We start from the raw sequence: 23,774 nt of genomic DNA, 5'->3' as shown, positions 1-23,774 counted from the left end.
GAACGCAAACTTGAGGAAATCTGCAGATGCTGGAATTTCAAGCAACACACATAAAAATTGCTGGTGAACGCAGCAGGCCAGGCAGCATCTATAGGAAGAGGTACAGTCAACGTTTCAGGCCGAGACCCTTCGTCAGGACTAACTGAAAGAACAGATAGTAAGAGATTTGAAATTGGGGGGGGGAGGAGCAGATCCGAAATGATAGGAGAAGACAGGAGGGGGAGGGATGGAGCTAAGAGCTGGACAGTTGATTGACAAAAGGGATATGAGAGAATCATGGGACAGGAGGCCTAGGGAGAAAGAAAGGAGGAGGGGTGAAGCCCAGAGGATGGGCAAGGGGTATAGACAGAGGGAGAAAAAGGAGAGAGAGAAAAAAATTAATAATAACTAAAAAAATAAATAAATAAATAATGGATGGGGTATGAAGGGGAGGTGGGGCATTAACAGAAGTTAGAGAAGTCAGTGTTCATGCCATCAGATTGGAGGCTACCCAGACAGAATATAAGGTATTGTTCCTCCAACCTGAGTGTGGCTTCATCTTGACAGTTGGGGAGGCCGTGGATAGACATATCAGAATGGGAATGGGATGTGGAATTAAAATGTGTGGCCACTGGGAGATCCTGCTTTCTCTGGTGGACAGAGCATGGGTGTTCAGCGAAACGGTCTCCCAGCCTGCGTCGGGTTTCACCAATATATAGAAGATCGCTTCGGGAGCACCGGACGCAGTATATCACCTCAGCTGACTCACAGGTGAAGTGTCGCCTCACCTGGAAGGACTGTCTGGGGCCCCTAATGGTGGTAAGGGAGGAAGTGTAAGGGCATGTGTAGCACTTGTTCCACTTACAAGGGTAAGTGCCGGGAGGGAGATCGATGGGAAGGGATGGGGGCTACGAATGGACAAGGGAGTCATGTAGGGAGTGATCCCTGTGGAAAGCAGAGAGAGGTGGGGAGGGAAAGATGTGCTTAGTGGTGGGATCCCGTTGGAGGTGGTGGAAGTTATGGAGAATTATATGGTGGACCCAGAGGTTGGTGGGGTGGTAGGTGTGAATCTTATTCTGAAGTACAGCTGTTGAAGACTGTTCACTTTGTTCAAAGGTCCAGTCCCATTCAAAAGACTTTTTTGTATACTGTATATAAGGGAACACAAGGGATTGCAAATGCTGACACCTGAAGCAGAAACAAACTGCTGAAATAGTTTACTGGGTCAGGCAGCACCCATGAAAGGACAGTTGCCATTTCACACTGAAGTCCTGATCAAGATGGAGAATATTGAGGGGAAAGCGACAGGATAATGAGGTGATAGGGAGAGGTGAGAAGGGGCCTGGTAGGTGATGAATGGAACAGATGAAAATAGGGGATGACGGGCAGATGGTGTCATGGAGGAGGGGGATAGGAATTGTTGAGACAGAGGCTGGTAGGTGAGAGTTGCAAACTGGTAAGGGAGGCATGGTGGACACATGGAAGCATTTGCGGGGGTGGGGGAGGGTATAGGAAAGGTGAATCAAGCAAGAAGAAACCCAGGTTGATATTGTGGTTGATGGACAGATGGTGATGAATCTAGATAAAGAAGGAGGGGGGTGGATAGGAGTGCTGAAGTGATGAAATAGAGAAAGAGAGAGGGAGAGGGAGAGAGAGAAGAAGAGGGAAAAAACTGGTGGAAGTCAGAAAGGAACACAGGGGTGTGGGTTACCTGAAGCTGCTTCATACCATTGGTCAGCAGACTACTCAAGTGGAATAAAAGGTGCTGTTTTTCTAGTTTATGTTTGGCCTTACCATGACAGTGGTGAAGGCTGAGGTCAGATAGGTTAATGTGCGACTGGGTAAGGTGTGCACAAGATGGCCGTTGTGGACAGAACACAGGTGTTCTTCACAAGGGATGCCCAATCTGCATTTGGTCTCACCAATGTAGAGGAGAACATGCATAATGCACTGAATCGAATAGATGGTGAGATGCACATGAATCACTACCTCACCTGGCTGATTAGGTCCCTGAATGGTGATGAGGGAGGAGATGTAAGGACAGGGAAGTTACCAGGGAACAGGAGGGGCGAGTTGGAAGGGATGAGCAGACCAGGTAGTCATGGAGAAAGTGATCCCTGTAAAAACAAAAAGAGCTGGTGGGGGAGGGGGTGGTGGGGGGTGGAGCAGAAAAGATGTGGCTTGTGATAGGAACCTATTAAAGCAAATGGTGAGGGATGATAGGTTGGGTGCAGAGGTCCATGGGGTGAAAGGGGAGGATGAGGGAACTTTATCTCTGTTCTATATGGATAGAGATAGGACAAGAGCAAAAGCTGACAAAAAAAAAACAGGTGATGCCTGAGAGGGATCCATCAACTATAGAAGGGAAGCCATGTTTCCTGAAAAAGTTGGATATTTTAGATGTGGTGCAATTGTTGACTTAATCTTGAGAGAGTAGATAAGGAGAAACAAAGCATCTGAGAAAAAAGAGACAGGTTGTGCTCAAGCTATCTGTGTAAGTCCATTAGTATATAATGGATATCAGCACATAGCTTGCCTTCTGAGATATAGACAGAAACAACTGAATAAAGGAGAGAAATATCTGAAAGAATTCAGGTGAAGAAGAAGGTGCTATCACAAAGAAGGCACGACAGTGCTTCTATTTTCTTACAAGTGTGTGTAGAGTTGGCATTTCATCTAAAACTTTGACAAACTTCTATAAATGCACAGTGGAGCATGTCATAACTGGCTGCATCATGGACTGATATGGAAACACCATTGCCCAGGAATGGAAAAGGCTTCAAAAATTAGTGGATGCAGTCCAGTCCATCAAAGGTAAAGACATCCCTACAACTGAGTACATTTACAAGGAGCACTGCCACAAGAAAGCAGCGTCCATTATCAAGGACCCTCACCACCCAGACCATAGTCTCTTCTTGCTATTACCATTGGGCAGGATGCCTTAGGTCCCACACCACCAGGTTCAAGAACATTTATTACCCTACAAACATCAGAATCTTGAACCTGCATAGATAACTTCACGCACCCCAACTCTGAACTAATGCCGCAACACACAGTCTCATTTTCAAGGATTCTACAAATCATGTTCTCAATATTATTTACTCACTTTTTATTTGAACAATTCATCTACTTCTGTGCATTGGTTGTTTGTCAGTCTTTGCTTATGTGTAGTTTTTCACTAATTATTGCATTTCTTTATTTTCATGTAAACACTTGCAAGAAAATTAATCTCAAGGTAGTATATGGTACTATATTTTACTGACTTTGAGGGCAGTGTGAAAGTTGGTAGCAAAGATGGTAAAATTGATGAGATCCACACTAGTGCAGGATGGCACCAATGTGGTTGTCGTGTGGTGGAGAAAGATTTGGGAAGTGCCCTAGAGTGGAATTAGAACAAGAATTGTTCCACATGGCCAGCAAAAAGACACGAATAGCTGTGACCCATGGAAGTATGCATGCCTACTCCTTTGATTTATAGGAAGTGAGAGGAATTGGAAAAACACTTGTGAGAGTAAGGACGGATGGATAAGAGTTTTGGAAGAGGAAAATTATTTGGAATTTTGTTCCAGAAAGATGCAAGTGGTCCTAAGATATTTCTTCCTTCAGTTAGTCCTGATGAAGGGTCTCGGCCTGAACGTCGACTGCACCTCTTCCTAGAGATGCTGCCTGGCCTGCTGCGTTCACCAGCAACTTTTATGTGTGTTGCTAAGATATTTCGGGTGGGATTTGAGGTTCTGGAGACTGGTATAGATAGAAGGTTGGGACCAGAGAACTGGATGGTGGAGAGTGTGAGAAGTGTCTGGATGAAGATCTAATTTCAGTGGGTATGTGTAGGAAGAAGCAAGGGGTGCCGGGGTATCCCTGTTTGTGGGTCGTAAGTAAGAGATACAAGCAATCAGTGACAGCTCACTATTAGTCTATGTAGGGGAAATCTGATGTGATGAGATGTATAATAGTCCAGGTTATGGTGGTTTAGTTTGTTAGTGGGATTATTAAATGAGTTTCTGAGCACCATTGTCTAGCCTCTGCGAAAAGGCCAGATCTTTTTTACATGCATTCATTTTCTAGGACCTGGACATTATTGGTAAGGACAGCATTGTATTGCTCTTGAAGAGTATAATCTGCCCGGACTTTTCAGATGCTGTGTCTGGGGAAATACATAGGTCTGACCAGCCACACAATCTCACTGACTCTTCACTTAGCCTTGGACCACAGGGACAACAGCAAAAATCAGGCTGCTGTTTATCAATTATAACTCATGTTCAGCACCATCATCCCCTCAGTACTCATCAACAAGCTTCAAAACCTGGGCTTCAGTACCTCTCTCAGTAAATGGATCCTTGACTTCCTCATTGAGAGACTTCAGTCAGTATGGATTGAAAATAACATTTCCTCCTCACTGACAATCAACACAGGTGCATCTCAAGGATGTGTGCTTTTTCTCTTGCTCTACCCTCTCTACGTTAATGACTGGGTGGCTAGCCACAGCTCAAAGGTCATCTATAAATTCGCCGATGACATGGCTGTTGTTGGCCGAATCTTGGATGGCAGTGAGGGGGTGTACAGGAGCGAGATAGATTGGATGGTGAAGGGGTGTTGCAACAACAACCTTGCACGATGTCAGCAAGATCAAGGAAGGGGAAGTCAAGAGAACACACACCAGTCCTCGCTGAAGTGTCAGCAATGGAAAGCATGAGCTTCTTCAAGTTTCTGGGCAGTTATATCTCTAAGGATACATCCTGGGCCCAAAATATTGATGTAAGCATGAAGAAGAAATGCCAGTGTCTATTCTTCATTGGGAGTTTGAGGAGATTTGGTTTGTCACCAAAGACCCTTGCAAATTTCATTATATATATATTCTGACTGGATGTATCATCACCTGGTACAGAGGCTCCAATGCACAGAGTTGGAAGAGTTGTCATCTCTGTCAAGCACGCACAGGCAAGCACCTTCCAGTTTCTACCCAGCTAACAGGAGTCAACTGCCACTTGTTTCCAACGCATCACCAATAACCTATTTAAACCCAGTTTTCATTCACAATCCTCGTTCACTCATTCAAAGCAGCCCGCCTCAACTGGTTGCTCCTAGCCCTCAAGTACGTTGTTGCCTGTCGTGTTCAGTATCTGTTTTCACTTGGTTTGTAGCCCCTCATGGCTTGTTATTTTGCAGTTTATTGTTAAAGTTATCACTCACTGCTAAATCGTATCTGCTGTGGAGCTTTTGGGTCAAGCGCCCTTTACATTCCCTGGCACTATCTAGGGCAATAGCCTCTTCTTCCAAAGGAAGTGCCTCAAGACGGAGGCGTCCATAATTAAAGACTCTCATTTCCAGGGACATGCTGTCTTCTCATTACTACCATCAGGGAGGACGTGCAGAAGCCTGAAGAGCCACACTCAATAATTTAGGAACAGTTTCGTTCCCTCCACCGTCAAATTTCTGAGCAGTCCATGAACCTATGATGACTAACTTGATATTCCTCTTCCACTGCTGTCTGCCTAACTATCTAACTTACAATGTTTTTTCACGTCTTGCACTGCACTGCTGCCTCTAAACAACAGGTTTCATGATAATAAACTCGATTCTGATTCTGATTCATATGTTTAGGTTCACAGTGGCTGTGGCAGGAGAAAGAGACAGAAGGTGATTCAAGGTGATATTTTGAAACTCAGAAATGTCCTAACTATATAGCTGAAGAATTGAAAACTTGAAAAAAAATCAAGATTAATACTCAGAAAGTCACCTCTCAGATGCTCTGTGTGGGAAGACGTTGTTTATGAAAAGTTAACTGAGGTGAGAGAATCTATGACATGTATCAAATTAATGATGAATCATTGTCCTATAAACCAAAGTAGTTCTGCTTTGCTTCTTTCATTTTCCTGTTTACTATCTGTGCAGTCTTCACTTCCTGGATAAGTCACTATTGTTAATATACCCTTAGTCCTCTTTATCTGCAATATTTAAAGCATCAGAGAGTGGTGGTTAAATTGGAAACACAAGAGACTGCAGATGCAGGAATCAGGAGCAGTAGGTGATTTGCTGGGGGAATCGCAATGTGTCAGGCAGCATCTGTGGAGGAAAATGGGATGGTGGACATTTCAGGTTGTGACCCTTCATCTAGACTGGACTTCTCTCCACAGATGCTGCCTGACCAATTGAGTTCCTAAAGCCACACTCAGGTTGGAGAAACAACACCTTATATTCCGTCTGGGTAGCCTCCACCCTGATGGCATGAACATTGACTTCTCTAACTTCCGTTAATGCCCCACCTCCCCCTCGTACCCCATCTGTTATTGCCCATCCACTGGGCTTCCCCTCTCCCCCTTTCTTTCTCCCTAGGCCTCCCGTCCCATGATCCTCTCATATCCTTTTTGCCAATCAACTGTCCAGCTCTTAGCTCCATCCCTCCCCCTCCTGCCTTCTCCTGAAATTTTGGATCCCCCCCTCCCATTTTCACATCTCTTACTAGCTCTTGTTTAAGTTAGTCCTGACGAAGGGTCTCGGCCCGAAACGTCGACTGTACTTCTTCCTAGAGATGCTGCCTGGCCTGTTGCGTTAACCAGCAACTTTTATGTGAGTTCCTAAAGTGTTTTGTTTGTCGCTAAAGTGAACATCCATTCCTTCCCAAAAATGAGAGATTGGCAAATGGAATAAAGTTACCATGGATTTTTAGGCAAGTAGCAAGTAAGTTTGTTTGCCTGGCAGTTGACACCATAACACCCACTGCTGAATGCAATATATAATTCTTGAAAGCTCCAACCTTTTGAAGAATCACAGCAACAGCCAATGTTATAACTGGTCCAAAAACATTCAATGATTATTTGAAATGCCTAGCAGGGGTGCTGTCCTTCATTTGTCTTAATGTGGATTCATTTGTGTAAGTTTAAGAGAGAGTATTCAGTAGAAAGTAGTGTTTAGCATCAATGGTATCCAATCAGTTTTCCATTTCATGATTTGGATATTTCTGCCAGGCATTAGTTGTGGTGCATGCTCTAATATTCCGATCAGCTCTATAGATACTATTTGTGAGTGCATTGTTTGTTGATTCTAAATGGAAGCTGTTAAACCAGATGTTAGATGCAAATGGTCTGAATTTTATATCACTGAGGTGGAATAATTTTATTATTTTTTTACGTAGAGATACAGCACAATAACAGACTATTCTGGCCCAATGAGCCCACATCACCCAATGTGAGCAATTGACCTACTAACCTGTACGTGTTTGGAATGCAGGAGGAAACCCACACTGTCACGGGGAGAATGTACAACCTCCTTACAGACAGCAGTGGAAATGGGGTTGAGAGGAAAACTGGATCAGCCATGATGAAATGGTGGACTAGACTCGATGGGCTGAATGGCCTAATTCTGCTCCTATATCTTATGGTTTTATGAACCTCGGTTAAAGGGGCTGTAATAGTGTTACATTATTGGCTACACTACATGCCACCAGATCCTCCAATGTTAGTTCTTGTAGATGATACTAAAATACTCTGTCTAGAAGGTTATGAAGAATTACAGGGAGATCTCAATCAGTTGGCTTTGTGTGCTGAGGATTGGCATGGCTTTTAATCCAGATAAATGTGAGGCATTGCACATTTAGAGATCAAACGAGAGTGGAACTTGATAGTTTCCTGGGGACCTAAGAAGACAAGTGCATAGTTCACTGGAAGCAGTCTCAGGTTGATTGAAATTTAAAAAACGGTGTTTGGCACTTTGTCTTCATTGCTCAGGATATTGAGAAACTATATTGCAATTACATAAGACATTGGTGACGCCTCACTTGAATTACTGTGTACAGTTTTGGTCAGTCTATTATTTTTCAAAGAAGGAAGTACTAAAGACTCACTGCTCTGAGAAAAAAACAATTGCCTTATCTCTGTCTTAAATTTATTACTTTGTTTTAAACAGCCACTTTATTTCCAGGTTCTCTCACTAGGGGAAACATCCCTGTCAAACTTGCTCAGGTTTTCATTAGTTTTAATCATCTTCCAGCAGTCACCTCAACCAAACCCTTCTCAGCCTGACTTTCACTGCCTTTTCCTCATTAGGCAACCTTCACATTCCAGGTACTAGTTTAGTAAACCAACTTTGAACAGCTTTCAAAGCATTTTCACCCAACCTAAAATAGACAAATACTATATGTGGTTTAAAAATGATCTCACCAATAAATCATATACTGTAACTGAAGCATAAATCTTTTACATTTGCATTCAATAACATTCTGTTAGCTTTCCAATTATCCACCATATCTGCATCTGTTGACCATGCACCAGGAACACATACTTTCTGCGTCTCAGAGCTCTGAAACTTCCCCCATTTAGATAACATACATTTTGTGTATGTTGCTTGGATATTCAGCATCTGCAGATTTTCTCTTGTTTGTGAAAAGACACCAGCTGTCTACTCTATCTATGCCTCTCACAACTGCTTCAATTTCAGTCATGTCTCTCTGAATCTGTGCTGCTCCAGGAAAAACAACCCAAATTTGTTCAACCTCTCCTTAGAGTGCATGTCCTTCACTGAGTATTTTCAAGACTAAGAAAGATTTCTGAATTTCATTGGAGGGACATGTGCCAAAGGCAGTCTACAATTTTCACTAACATTCTGGGCCAATGTAGCTTGCCAACCATGCAGAACAACACATAACACAACAAAACAGAACATACCACGCAAAAAATGCAACAACAGCAAATCAAGTCTTCTCTCTCCCTAAAATCCACCCACCCGCCTATGCATGTATACAGTCCTCGAGCTCTCAGACAGGCTGTCCTTTTTTGGCCTCCAGTCTTCAGTAGTTATTAGGCCTTTGACATCGCCAGTGGACTTGCAGAGATTATTAAATATAAAATAATAAATAATATTATTCTCACTATGATTTAACAAAGAACAGTAAAAAAACTGCATGGCCTAGATCAAGAGATCGGAGGTGGAAAGGTTTATAGCTTTAAATTCCTCAGTGTTATCATTTTAGAGAATCTGTCCTGGAACCAACATGTAAGTGCCGTTAAAAACTTCTTAGTAGTTTGCACAGGTTCAATATGTCACCTGAAACTTTGACAAACTTCTATAGAGCCATAGTGGAGAGTATGTGACTGGTTGCATCATGGCCAGGCATGGAAACACCAATGCCAATGAATGGAAGCGCCTACAAAACGTGGTAGATATGGCCCAGTCCATCACGGTTAAAGCGCACCCCACCACTGAGTACATCTACATAGAGTGATGCCTTAGGAAAGCAGCTCCATCATCACTGAACCCCACCACCCAGGGCAAGCTCTCTTCTTGCTGCTGCGATCAGGAAAAAGGTACAGGAGCCTCATGACCCTTGCCACCAGGTTCAGGAACAGTTATTACCCCTCAACTATCAGGCTCTTGAACCAGAGGGGACAACTTCATTCAACTTTACTTGCCCCATCACTGAACTGTTCCCACAACCTAAGGACTTGCTTTCAAGGGCTCTTCACCTCATGTTCTTGATATTTATTGCCTATTTATTTATTATTATTTCTTTTTTTTCTCTTTCTTTTTGAATTTGCACTATGTGTTTTTTTTCACATTGGTTGTTATCCATCCTGATGGGAGCAGCCTTTCATTGATCCTTGTGTCTTGTATTTACTGTGATTGCCCACAAGAAAATGAATCTCAGGGTGGTATATGGTGACATACATGTACTTTTATAATAAATTTACTTTGAACTGTGAAGAAACAGAAAAAGGAGTATCTGCTGGTCAGGCATTCTTCTTAATTCTGAAATAGCCTCTGCGTTTCCGACATGGAGTAATTTACTTCTGTGATGTTTTGTCTTCACGGAGTTGTCACTGCCTATGTTCCGGAAATCCTCCATTCTTGTTCTTTTCCATATCAGATCAATCTATGATGTTTCAATTTCATTGACTCAAACTCATCTGACTGACATGTTTCAACTTCTTATTGGATGTGGCCCAAGGATACCACATGGAACCTAATCAAATGCCTTACTAAAATCCATATACAAAACATTCATTGCTTTACTTTCATCAATTTGTCATTCAGGCTCGTGAGACATACCCTGCCCCACACAAAGCCATGATGTATCCATAATCAGACAATGCTTCTCCAATACTCGTAAATCCTCTCCAATAATTTGCCCACCACTGAAGTAAAACTCACAGGCCTAAAGTTCCCATGGTTACCCCGACTGGCTTTCTTAAACAAAGGAATACCATTTGCCACCCTCCCATCATCTAGTACTGCTCCTGTGGCCAGTGAGGATGCAAAGTTCATGCTAAAGGTATAGCATTCTCTTCCCTTCCATCCAATATTAACCTGGGGAATATCCCAAATAGTTCTGGGGAGTTATCTATTCTATCATAGAAACATAGAAAATAGGTGTAGGATTAGGCCATTCGGCCCTTCGAGCCTGCACCGCCATTCAGTAAGATCATGGCTGATCAATCAACTCAGAACCCTGTACCAGCCTTCCCTCCATACCCCCTGATCCCTTTAGCCACAAGGGCCACATCTAACTCCCTCTTAAATATAGCCAATAAACTGGCCTCAACTGTTTCCTGTGGCAGAGAATTCCACAAATTCACCACTCTCTGTGTGAAGAAGTTTTTCCTAATCTCGGTCCTAAAAGGCTTCCCCTTTATCCTCAAACTGTGACCCCTCGTTCTGGACTTCCCCAACATCGGGAACAATCTTCCTGCATCTAGCCTGTCCAATCCCTTTAGGATTTTATATGCTTCAATAAGATCCCCCCTCAATCTTCTAAATTCCAGCGAGTATAAGCCTAGTCGATCCAGTCTTTCTTCATATGAAAGTCCTGCCATCCCAGGAATCAATCTGGTGAACCTTCTTTGTACTCCCTCTATGGCAAGGATGTCCTTCCTCAGATTAGGGACCAAAACTGCACACAATACTCCAGGTGTGGTCTCACCAAGGCCTTGTACAACTGCAGTAGTATCTCCCTGCTCCTGTACTCGAATCCTCTTGTTATGAATGCCAGCATACCATTTGCCTTTTTCACCGCCTGCTGTACCTGCATGCCCACTTTCAATGACTGGTGTATAATGACACCAAGGTCTCATTGCACCTCCCCTTTTCTTAATCGGCCACCATTCAGATAATAATCTGTTTTCCTGTTCTTGCCACCAAAGTGGATAACCTCACATTTATCCACATTAAATTGCATCTGCCATGAATTTGCCCACTCACCTAACCTATCCAAGTCATCCTGCATCCTCTTAGCATCCTCCTCACAGCTAACACTGCTACCCAGCTTCGTATCATCTGCAAACTTGGAGATGCTGCATTTAATTCCCTCATCTAAGTCATTAATATATATTGTAAACAACTGGGGTCCCAGCACTGAGCCTTGTGGTACCCCACTAGTCACTGCCTGCGATTCTGAAAAGGTCTCGTTTATTCCCACACTTTGCTTCCTGTCTGCCAACCAATTCTCTATCCACATCAATACCTTACCCCCAATACCGTGTGCTTTAAGTTTGCACACTAATCTCCTGTGTGGGACCTTGTCAAAAGCCTTTTGAAAATCCAAATATACCACATCCACTGGTTCTCCCCTATCCACTCTACTAGTTACATCCTCAAAAAATTCTATGAGATTCGTCAGACATGATTTTCCTTTCACAAATCCATGTTGACTTGTCCGATGATTTTACCGCTTTCCAAATGTGCTGTTATCACATCTTTGATAACTGACTCTAGCATTTTCCCCACCACCGATGTCAGGCTAACCGGTCTATAATTCCCCAGTTTCTCTCTCCCTCCTTTTTTAAAAAGTGGGGTTACATTAGCCACCCTCCAATCCTCAGGAACTAGTCCAGAATCTAGAGAGTTTTGAAAAATTATCACTAATGCATCCACTATTTCTTGGGCTACTTCCTTAAGCACTCTGGGATGCAGACCATCTGGCCCTGGGGATTTATCTGCCTTTAATCCCTTCAATTTACCTAACACCACTTCCCTACTAACATGTATTTCCCTCAGTTCCTCCATCTCACTGGACCCTATGTCTCCTACTATTTCCAGAAGATTATTTATGTCCTCCTTGGTGAAGACAGAACCAAAGTAGTTATTCAATTGGTCTGCCATGTCCTTGCTCCCCATAATCAATTCACCTGTTTCTGTCTGTAGGGGACCTACATTTGTCTTAACCAATCTTTTTCTTTTCACATATCTATAAAAGCTTTTACAGTCAGTTTTTATGTTCCCTGCCAGTTTTCTCTCATAATCCTTTTTCCCCTTCCTAATAAAGCCCTTTGTCCTCCTCTGCTGGACTCTGAATTTCTCCCAGTCCTCAGGTGAGTCACTTTTTCTGGCTAATTTGTATGCTTCTTCTTTGGAATTGATACTATCCCTAATTTCCCTTGTCAGCCACGGGTGCACTACCTTCCTTGATTTATTCTTTTGCCAAACTGGGATGATCAATTGTTGTAGTTCATCCAAGTGATCTTTAAATGCTTGCCATTCCATATCCACCGTCAATCCTTTAAGTGTCATTTGCCAATCTATCTTAGCTAATTCACGTCTCATACTTTCAAAGTTACCCTCCTTTAAGTTCAGAACCTTTGTTTCTGAATTAACTATGTCACTCTCCACCTTAATGAAGAATTCCACCATATTATGGTCACTCTTACCCAAGGGGCCTCTCATGACAAGATTGCTAATTAACCCTTCCTCATTGCTCAATACCCAGTCTAGAATAGCCTGCTGTCTAGTTGGTTCCTCGACATGTTGGTTCAAAAAACCATCCCGCATACGTACCAAGAAATCCTCTTCCTCAGTACCCTTACCAATTTGCTTCACCCAATCTATATGTAGATTGAAGTCACCTATTATAACTGCTAAACAACAGGAATTCTGCAGATGCTGGAAATTCAAGCAACATACATCAAAGTTGCTGGTGAACGCAGCAGGCCAAGCAGCATCTATAGGAAGAGGCGCAGTCGACGTTTCAGGCCGAGACCCTTCGTCAGTCCTGACGAAGGGTCTCGGCCTGAAACGTCGACTGCGCCTCTTCCTATAGATGCTGCTTGGCCTGCTGCGTTCACCAGCAACTTTGATGTATGTTGCTTGTTATTATAACTGCTGTTCCTTTATTGCACACATTTCTAATTTCCTGTTTAATACCATCCCCAACCTCCCTACTACTGTTAGGTGGCCTGTACACAACTCCCACCATCCAGCGTTTTCTGCCCGTTAGTGTTATGCAGCTCTACCCATATCGATTCCACATCCTCCCAGCTAATGACCTTCCTTTCTATTGCATTAATCTCCTCTCTAACCAGCAATCCTACCCCACCTCCTTTTCTTTCATGTCTATCCCTCCTGAATACTGAATATCCCTGAATGTTGAGCTCCCATCCCTGGTCACCCTGGAACCATGTCTCTGTGATCCCAACTATATCCTAATGTTTTTGAAAAGTCTGCTTTCTTAACATCACCATGTTCAAGTATATCAGCCTGTTTTACCCTGTCCTCACAAATTCAAGGTCCTCTCACTGGTGAATACTGAAACAAAGACCTCTGACTTCAGGCATGTTTCCTCTACTATCTCTGATAGGTCCTACCTTCACTCTGGTTATCCTCCTGTTCTTCACATGGGTGTAGAATACCTTGGGGTTTTTCTTAATCCTGCTCACCAAGGCCTTCTTATGTCCCTTCGAACTCTCCTGTCCATCTTCAGCTCCTTACTCGCCACCTTGTAACTGTCTAGAGATCTGTCTGATCTTTGCTTCCTGAACCTTAGGTAAGCTTCTTTCTTCTTTTTGATGAGATTCTCCCCATCTAGAGCCCCCAGAAAGTGCTCACTAAATAACTTCCACCCTTCTGTTGTGCATTTCCCTGACCAAATCTCTTCCCAATTTATGCTCCCTAGTTCCTGCCTGATAGTGTTATAATCCTCTTCCCAGAATTAAATATTTTCCAAGACCATTTGCTCCTGTTCCTCTGCAAGGCTATAGTAAAGTTCGGGAGTTGTTGTCACTGTCTTTGAAATGCTCTCCCAGCAAGAGGTCTGACATAGGTTTTTCTTCCAAAGTTGATGTTTCGTATCAATTGAAGTTTTTTAAGGACCCAAATTCAATTAATTTTGCTGAATACCAATTAAAATTAAAGTAACTATCTAAGCTGAACTAAAATATAAACAATAAGAAAAATTAATCCTTATGGTTAGAATTGTTTTCATCTGAGTACCCTGCAGTGGCAGTTTGAATTTTATATCCAGATAATTACAGAATCTGTGTTTATGCTATACACAGTTGTCAAATTGCTTTAACTTTTGGTTATAGTAGACTTTTAAAGGTTGCCATCCAATTGGAAGAAATGAGAACCTCCTGAAGGAATCCAGATCATGACAGGTGCCCAAGGCTGGGTCATATGCTTAGGGTGAGTTGGAAAGAAAACATTCCACAGGCGCATTTTTGTTTATCTTGCTCATAGAACTAAAACGGTAGTGGAGAAAAAGGAAATGTGACCAGCTGAAACATAGGAACACCCAGACAGCTGTTTTTTTTGAAGGTTAGAGCAAGCTACTGTTTGCTACTTACCTTGACGTTGTGAAATTTCTACTTTACAATATTATAAATCATTGATCTGCAACATTGGTTCCAATTTTGCCAATATCTTGAACATCTCTGTATGTGCAGTCAATTGTAGATGGCATGAACCTATGTAGCACAAAGATATTCTGGATACTGGAATCCAGAGCATCAAACTGTCTGCTGGAAGAACTCAGCAGGTCGAGCAGCATCCATGAAAGGAAAGGAATTTTTGACATTTTGTGTCGAAAACCTGCATCAGGATGGATGGAAGTTTCCACCCAAAACATTGACCATTCCTTTCCTCCTACAGATGCCGAGTTCTTCCAGCAGATTGTTTGTTCAATAGTTCCATTTAATATCAGAGAATGTATACAATATACAACCTGAAATTTGTTGCTCCTGAACTTATGTACCTGCTAATGAAGAGCAAATTTCACTATGCTTGACCATATCGCTTAGCATCTCTTGGATTTAGGCTCAGATTCAGGATTATTATAAGACCATAAGATATAGGAGCAGAATTGGGCCATCAGGTCCATTGATTCTGCTCTCTCATGTCATTATGGCTAATCCAATTTTCCTCTCAGCTCCAATCTCCTGTCTTCTCCCTGTATCCTTTCATACCCTGACCAATCAAAAATCAGTCAACCCCTGCCTTAAAAATTCCTCAATTTCACTACTCTATGGTTGAAGAATTTCCTCTTCATCTCCGTTCTAAAAGGATGCCCCTCTATTCTGAGGCTGTGTACTCTGGTCTTAGACTCTCCCACCATAGGAAGCACCCTCTCCACATCCACTCTATGAAGGCCTTTCTCCATTCGATAGGTTTCAATGAGGTCACCCCCATTCTTCTGAATTCTCATGAATACAGGTCCAGGGCCATCAAATGATCTTCATATGAAAAGCTATTCAATCTTGAAATCATTTTTGTGAACTTTCTTTGAACCTTCTCCAGCTTCAGTACATTCTTTCTAAGATAAGGGGCCCAAACCTGCTCACAATACTCCAAGTGCGGACTCACCAGTGCTTTATAACCTCTCAACATTACATCCTTGAAATGAGTGCTAACATTACATTTTCCTACTTCATCACTGACTCAATCTGCAAATTAACCTTTAGGGAATCTTGCACAAGAGCTCCCAAGTCCCTTTGCACCTCTGTTTTTTGTATTTTCTCTCTATTTAGAGAATAGTCAACCCTTTCATTTCTTCTACCAAAGTGCATGACCGTACACTGACACTATTTTCCATCTGCCATTTTTTTGCTCATTCTCCTAATCTGACGAAGTCCTTCTGTAGCCACTCTAATTCCTCAAAACTACCTGCTCCTCCACCCATCTTCATACCGTCTGCAAACTTTGCAACAAATCCATCATCCAAATCACTGGCACATAATGTAAAAAGAATTGTTCACAACACAGACCCCGTCACTAGTCACTAGCAGCCAACCAGAGAAGGCTCTCTTTATTCCCATTATTTGCCTCCTGCCAATCAGCCAATGCTTTATCCATGCTAGAATCTTTTCTGTAATACCATGGGCTTGTAGCAGTAGCCTCACGTGTGGCACCTTGTTAAAGTCCTTTTGAAAAACCAAGTACACATCAAGCAGTTCTCCTTTTTCTATCCTGCTTGTTATTTCTTCCAAAGAATTCCTTGATTTGTCAGGCAAGATTTTCCCTTGAGGAAACCAAGCTGACTACAGCTTATTTTATCATGTGCCTTGAAGTACACTTATTATAACTTTTATATATGAAATCAGTTGTTTTGCAGCAGCAGTACAATGCAAAAGCATAAAATTACCATAAATTACAAAGTAAACTGTGCACAAAAATGAATAATAAGGTAGTGTTTGTGGGTTAATGGATCAATGAAAAATCTGGTGGTTAAAGAGTAGAAACTGTTCCTGAATTGTTGAGTGTGGGTCTTCAGGCTCTTGTACCTTCTATTGGTTATAGTATCTAAAAGAAACCATGTCCTAAATACTGATTGATGATGCCTTCCTGAGGTATCACCTCTTGAAAGTGTCCTTGATGGTGGGAAGGGTTGTGCTCACGATAGAACTAACTGAATCAACAGCCCTCTGCAGTCTCTTGAGATCTTGTATATTGAAGGCTCCATACCAGGCTGTGATGCATCATGAAAATGGTGGAGTTTGTCATTAAAACGTAGGTTATAATCGATACCTGTACCTGGCTGGAAGCCCGAGAATAGATTTTAGTCATATACATCAGGAAAGCACTAGATCCTTTTTCCAATCAGAATGCTCTCCACCAAAAATCGAAAGAAACTTGCATGAGACGTTGTCATACTAAATCTTCTCAAACTCTTAACAAAGTATAATACTTGCATTTACCCCTGTTTGCCCCAAACACAGAGCAAAAATCTGCCACTTAGTATGCTCTTTATTACATGGGTTAATTTACACTTATGTCCATCCTTAATGGCTTTGAATTGTAATGCTAATCACCTAACCCTGATTCACAGTTTTCTCTCCTTTATACTGAAACTCAACTCCTCTTGAAACTCACTATGTTCCCTGTGAAGTCAAGATAAAAATCATGAACTTTGCTCAGATCATAAATTGTGTTTTACCGTATTTTGTGACCCAATTTTGTTTTGTGCAGCCAAGTATAATTATATTTGAAGATAGAATCATTTCCACTGTAGAAAATATTGGATATAACAGATCATACTATTCACTTCTGCATAAGAGTTTTAATAACCTTTTTTTTTAAAGAAAAAGTATATAAATTTTCCAGTGATAATATATTGCTCTCTGTAGAGCTGACAATATTTGCTATCAGTGCAGAGTCTGCCATAGCTCAAAGGCTCCGTCTAAGTCATTCACAAATTAAAATGTACAGAAGGCAGACTTCACCTTCTCCAGATACAGCAGGAAGATGTCTGAGGTCACATAGTATTGCATCACCATATTATATTTCAGTTCTATTTTTACTGAAAACATAAGCACAGTCAACACCATATCATCCTTTAAAGAGTTTTCACTTGGTATAATCAGATCATTCTCAAGAACATAAATTACATGTGCAAGTTAATTTTTAAAAATGTATTTAGAATAATTAAATACATCCATAGTTTTAAACAAAGGTAGGAGTTATGCATAGCAGTATTAAAAATATTATATAAACCATTTTCAGTATAATCCAATTGGCATGTTGTCTTTAGTTGACAGCAAAACAGCTTTCCTGTTGATTTTTTTTGGAACTGTTATGCAGTGAAAGCATGAATCTCTTCATTGGTAATTCCTAATTCTGTGCAGAAGCTGCAGAAGAGGTAAAAAGACAAGTCAAGCATATGATATCTACAAGAACCGAAATATCAAAGTTTTGTGCAATTCAAAATTCATCAGACTTTTCCCAGACAATTGTGGGTTGAAATTTGTCCTGTGTTGTATAATTTATAAGTACAAAATATGTGCACAGCCAACAATTCACAAAGTTCATTCTATCTGAAGTTGTACTGCAGGATAATATTTGAAACTTATTTACCAAATATAATTGGGAATCAAGAATTAAGTTTCCAGTGAAAAGAGGTTTACATAGCCACAGAAACATGCACATCTTGCACAACCTCTCATGCTCCCAGAATACATCCTACACAATCAGGAAAGGTCACCAACGCCTCTACTTTCTGAGGAGGCTGAAGACAGCGGGACTATACAAACCTATATTCCTGTCCTTGTATAAAGTGCAGTAGAGAACACCCTAACAAGGTGCATCACTGCATGATATGGAATCTGTATTGCCACAGACAGGAAGGCCTTACAATGAGTAGTCAAAACTGCCCAGCAAATCAAGGACATGTATACAGGAAGGTACGTAAAAAGGGCCGGTAACATCATGAAGAATCCTATCCACCCTGCTCATGGACTGCTGGTCCTACTTCCATCAGGAAAGAGGCTATGGAGCATCCACGCTAGGACTACCAGACTCAAATACAGTTACCTTCCCCAAGCAGTAAGGCTGGTCAACACCTCCACCCACTGAACCACACCTCCACACCCACCACCAGCACTATTTTATCATTTCCTGTCAGTCACCTTATGTACAGATACTTCTGTGCCTAGTGCCACTTTATGAACCTACAACCAACCTACGTATAGAAGCTATCTTATGTATTTATTGGGTTTTTATTTTTTTTTCTTACTGTGTGATTTCTTTTTTGTGCCGGATTAACAGTTATTTTCTTCTCATTTACACTGTAAATAACATTAAACAATCTTGAACTGTGTGAGTGCACAGGGCTGACTGTTCCTTCTCGTCAGAGATAGGCTGAGCTTTTATGCTACCATTGCAACAGCTCCCAGTTTCAGCTACTCAAATTCAATCTTGACCTCCAGTGCTATTTGTGTACTCCTTGTTCCTGTGTAGCCTTGGTAGACTGAACAGCTTCTTTATATGTTGAAAGGAATCAGTAAATGAAGATAATATATCAAAATATTAAAATAAAAAGCTCGGTATAACACACCATTCCAATAATCCTACAAAAGCTCACAGAAGGGTACAGCAATTAATACTTAATAATTTATGTTAGGGATAATTTATTATTTAGAGATAGATCTTGGTCCATTCCAGCCCAAATGAGCTGTGCCACCAAACACCCTACCTATTTAATCCTAGCCCAAGCACAGTTTACGATAACCAACTAAGGTACTAAATGGTACATTTTTGGACTGTTGGAGGAAACCTGGGCACCCGGAGAAAACCTATGAGGCCATAGGGAGAACGGTCAAATTCCTCACATACAGCGCTGGAATCGAACGCCCTGACGTGTAATAGCATCGCTTTGTTATTCCACCATGGGACCCCCCTCCCCAAATTGCCCATCAAGAATTCTTTTTTACAATTTAGTCTCATATTTTGCACACATATTAATATAGGCACAATTATTAATTTAAAAACTAGCAGATATTAGAGTCATTATCACAGAGCACAGAAACAGACTTTATGGTCTATGAGTACCCTTGCACTCCAATTCCATTTAACAGCACCTGGTCCAGAACTTCTATGCCTTGGCAATTAAGTGCTTATCTTGATGATACTTAAATGCTGTGATGATCTCTGTCTTCACCAATGCTTCAGGCAAATTGGAGCAAAATGTCACAGTTCAAAACCTTTATGTTTAACTATTAATAAAACAAGGGGAATATCATGCAGAGTATAATGAATCTTTTGCAAATTACAGTACCACTGTTGGGATCTTGTATATATACAGTGCCTATAAAAAGTATTCTTTACAAAACTGTTCAAACTTGGTCAAATTGCATGGGGAGTGTGAATGAACAGCCCTTTTCAAATCCAGCCACAAATTCTCAATTGGTTTGAGATCAGTACTCTAACTTGGCCACTCCAGGACATTAACTTTGTAGTATTTAAGCCATTCCTGTGTAGCTTTGGCTTTATGCTTGGGGTCATGGTTTTGCTAGAAAACAAATCTTCTCCCAAATCGCAGTTCTCTTGCAGACTACATCAGGTTTTTCTCCAGGATTTTCCTGTATTTTGCTGCATTAATTTTGTTCTCTACCTTCACAAGCCTTACAGGCCCTGCTGCAGTGAAGCATCCCCACAGCATGATGCAGCCACCACCATGCTTCTCAGTAGGAATGGTGTGTTTTTGAAAATGTGTTGTGCTTAGCTTACACCAAACATAGCAATTAGTCTGATGGCCAAAAAGCTCAGTTTTGGTTTAATCAGACCATAGAACCTTCTGGCAAACTCTAGCCAAGATTTCACATGAGTTTTTTTCAACAATGGCTTTCTCTTTGCCACTCTCCCATAAAGCTACGACTGGTGAAGCACCCGGGCAACCGTTGTTGTATACGCAGTCTCTCTCATCTCAGCCTCTGAAGCTTGTAACTCCTCCAGAGTCGTCACGGGTCTCTTGGTGGCCTCCCTCACAAATCTCCTTCTTGCATGGTCACTCACTTTTTTGAGGACAGTGATCTCTTGGTAGATTTACAGCTGTACCATATTCTTTCCCTTTCTTGATGATTGACTTAACTGTAATCCATTGGATATTCAGTGACTTGGAAATTTTCTTGTATCCATCTCCTGACTTTTCGATAACCTTTTATGGAAGTTGCTTGGAGTGTTCTTTTGTCTTCATGGTGTAGTTCAGGGGTAGGCAACCTTAAGCACAAATGATTTTCTAGCATGCGTTATTCATTGAGGCAAAACATAACTAGATGGATAATTCCCATATTTCAAGTTTTTTATGACATTTATCTGGCCCGTCTGCTCATTAATACATGATCCGGCCCACAGAGGCAAAAAGGTTGCCAACCCCTGTGTAGTTTTTGCTAGGATACTGACTCACCAGCAGCTGGATCTTCCTGATACAGGTGTATTTTACTATAATCAGTTGAAGCACCTTGACTGCTCATGGGTGATCTCCATTTAACTAATTATGTGACTTCTGAAACTAATAAGCTGCACCAGTGGTGATTTGGTGTCTTATTAATGGGGGCAAATAATTATTCAATCAATTTTTTTGCGTTTTATATTTGTAATTAATTTAGATCACTTTGTAGACATCTGCCAAATTAAATCCACTGTGATTCAATCTTGTAAAACAATAAAACATAAAAACTTCCAAGAGTGTGGGGGTGAATCACTTTACAGGCACTGTATGTATCTATTTCCTGCTGCTGATATTCCTCAGTCAGTTTAATGCATGGAAAATAATTAAAGGCAGCACAGATGAACACATCTGAATACTGATTCAAGACCATAAGACACAGAAGCAGAATTAGGTTCATTTAGTCCATCAAGTTATATCCCTCTCAAGCCCATTCTACTGCCTTCTCCCTATAAAATTTCACACCCTTACTAATCAATGTACTGTTTTATTGTGTTCTGTGTTGCTGTTGACCCGGCCATTACAAAACAAAGTTGGGTACTTCATACCTCTATTGCCATGCCAAAAGTACACATTGGTTAGTGCCTTAAAAACTTGACAGCTGAAGGGAGTGGGACTGATGAACACTGCTTATCATGCTCATGTAGACCAAGGTTTGATTAGGCCAACATCTGTCTGTATCTTGTTTTACGGTGGTTGGCATCCAGCTTAATGGTGCATTACCGCCACCCTCTGAAGGCCAACATCCTTGGAGGAGACTACCTATAAGAGGTAAATTGGGGAATCACTGGATTGGAGCATGTGGGGGACCTAAAAATAGGTTCTAAAAGTGTAGAGATAGCTCTAGTCTGGGACCACACATTCCAAAAGAGTGTTTGGCCTTAAAGATAGACCAATCAAAACAAGGCCAATTCAAAATAACCAATCAGGAATAGGAAAATCAGATCTAACCAATTAGGACTGAGCATTAAGCTCTGCCTTGCTCACTCGACAGGGTATATAAGGAGATGTCCCAAGGGGAACTTGTCATTGCTTGTATGGCCTGACATATGTTAGAGGTAGAAAGGAAAGAAAGATATAAAACAGATTTGGTAAATGCATTTAACTGTCATGTGATGGAAAAGTATAGTGATTATACTCACATTTATACGGATGGTGCGAAGGAACCTGAAACAGGAGTGACAGGGTTTGGGATGGTAATACCAGCAAAAGAAATTGGAATCAGCAGAAGAACATCTAATAAGTTAGGGGTGTTTACAGTGGAGATGCTGGCAGTGTTGGTTGCATTGCAATGGGTGCAGAAAGCCAGACAAGCCAAAGCATTGATATGTTCAGATTCATCCTCAGTTCTAGCAAGTTTAAGGTCTTTTCACACAAACAGTCGGCAAGATGTACTTTATGAAGTCCTTCAGTTAGTTGCAAGAATTGCAAATCAGGGAGGTCAGGTAAAATTTCTATGGGTTCCAGCACATGTAGGGGTGAAGGGGAATGAGAGGGTGGATGAGTTGGCAATGAGGGCGTTAAAGAAAGAAAATGTGGAAATGTACATTAGTATCAGTAAAGCAGAGGTTAAGTGTGTAATCTGGGGAAAAGTCAACCGAATGTGGCAAGAAAGATGGGACAGGGAGGGGAAAGGGAGGCATTTACATCAAATACAAAAGGGTGTTGCATTTACTAGGGTAGGTAATGGAAACAGAAGAGAGGAAATTGTGTGGACTAGGTTAAGGCTGGGGCACTGTGCATTAAACAAAACATTGAAAATGATAGAGTAACACCAGACAGGATTGTGTGAGGAATGTCAGGAAGAGGAGTCAGTAGAACATGTAGTTTTGTGTTGCAGGAAGTATGGGATACAGAGAGAGATGATGAGAAATAAATTAAGGGAGTTGGGGATGCAGGAATTCACATTAAAAGGGTTGCTGGGCATGGGTGAGAGCACAAGTCTGGGTATTTTTAGCGTTTTTAAGGGGTACAGGGGTTTTTTATAGAATATGATGAATAAACAGGAATAGGATACTAGGATGGTCAAAGATGGGAGGGTGAAGTGTAGGTTTGTGTGTGTGTGTGTGTGTGTGTGTGCGTGTGTGCGTGCGCGCGCGATTGGGTGAAGGGATTTAGAATGTATGTCTAGTGCACATTCTGGAGCAGAGGGTGGCGGTAATGCACCATTAAGCTGGATGCCAACAGCCGTAAAACAAGATACAGACAGACAGGAACTTGTCATTTGACTAACTAGTACCTGAGGAAGATGGTTGGATTTTACTATTGAAGCATTGCAATCAGTGTCTATCTGACTGTTAAGGCCAAAGGATAGTATGGATAGATTTCTTCTTTTTAAATCAATCTGTTGTTGATTTACTCTTGTCTTTTAGATCATTGTCTTGTTGCATTTTCCAACTTCTATTAAGCTTCAGGTAACAGACTGCTACCCTGACATTCTCCTGTAAAATGTCTTGATAAAATTTTGAATTCATTGTTTCCTCAATTGATGAGGTCCTGAAGTGAGAGTTTCAGGAACTAGGTAGAAGGCTGAAGAACAGGACCTCAAGGGTGGCGTTCTCAGGATTGCTGCCAGTGCTCCGTGATAGTGATGATAAGAATTGGAGGAGATGGCAGTTGAATGTGTGGCTGAGGAGTTGGTGCAGGGGGCAGAGTTTTAGATTTTTGGATCATTGGGATCACTTCTGGGGAAGGTGGGACCTGTGCAGATTGGATGGGTTGCACCTGAACTCGGAGCAATATCCTTGCAGGTAGGTTTGCTAGCATAGGTTGGGAGGGTTTAAACTAATTTGCAAAGGGGATGGGATCTGGAGCGATAGAGCAGTGAAAGAAGTGCATGAAGTAAAGCCAGATCTAACATATAGAGAGGCTTTGA

At 41.6% G+C, this 23,774-nt stretch overlaps 1 protein-coding gene and 1 long non-coding RNA gene across 2 annotated transcripts in view; one reads left to right on the top strand and one right to left on the bottom strand.

The window, feature by feature from the left end:
- Positions 1-23,774, top strand: part of LOC134342324 (uncharacterized) — a 115,265-nt gene that overhangs the window by 59,726 nt on the left and 31,765 nt on the right. The window lies entirely within an intron of this gene.
- Positions 17,180-23,774, bottom strand: part of LOC134342322 (cytochrome b5 reductase 4) — a 150,192-nt gene continuing 143,597 nt past the window's right edge. The window contains 1 exon segment of the mRNA XM_063040309.1: positions 17,180-17,804. Within this exon segment, the coding sequence (XP_062896379.1) occupies positions 17,750-17,804 (55 nt within the window). The 3' untranslated portion in view covers positions 17,180-17,749.

This window comes from Mobula hypostoma, chromosome 2 (assembly GCF_963921235.1).
Source record: "Mobula hypostoma chromosome 2, sMobHyp1.1, whole genome shotgun sequence".
In the NCBI taxonomy this organism is placed as follows: domain Eukaryota; kingdom Metazoa; phylum Chordata; class Chondrichthyes; order Myliobatiformes; family Myliobatidae; genus Mobula; species Mobula hypostoma.
Note: the sequence above shows the minus strand (reverse complement) of the source record. Positions and strands in the feature narration are given on the sequence as shown.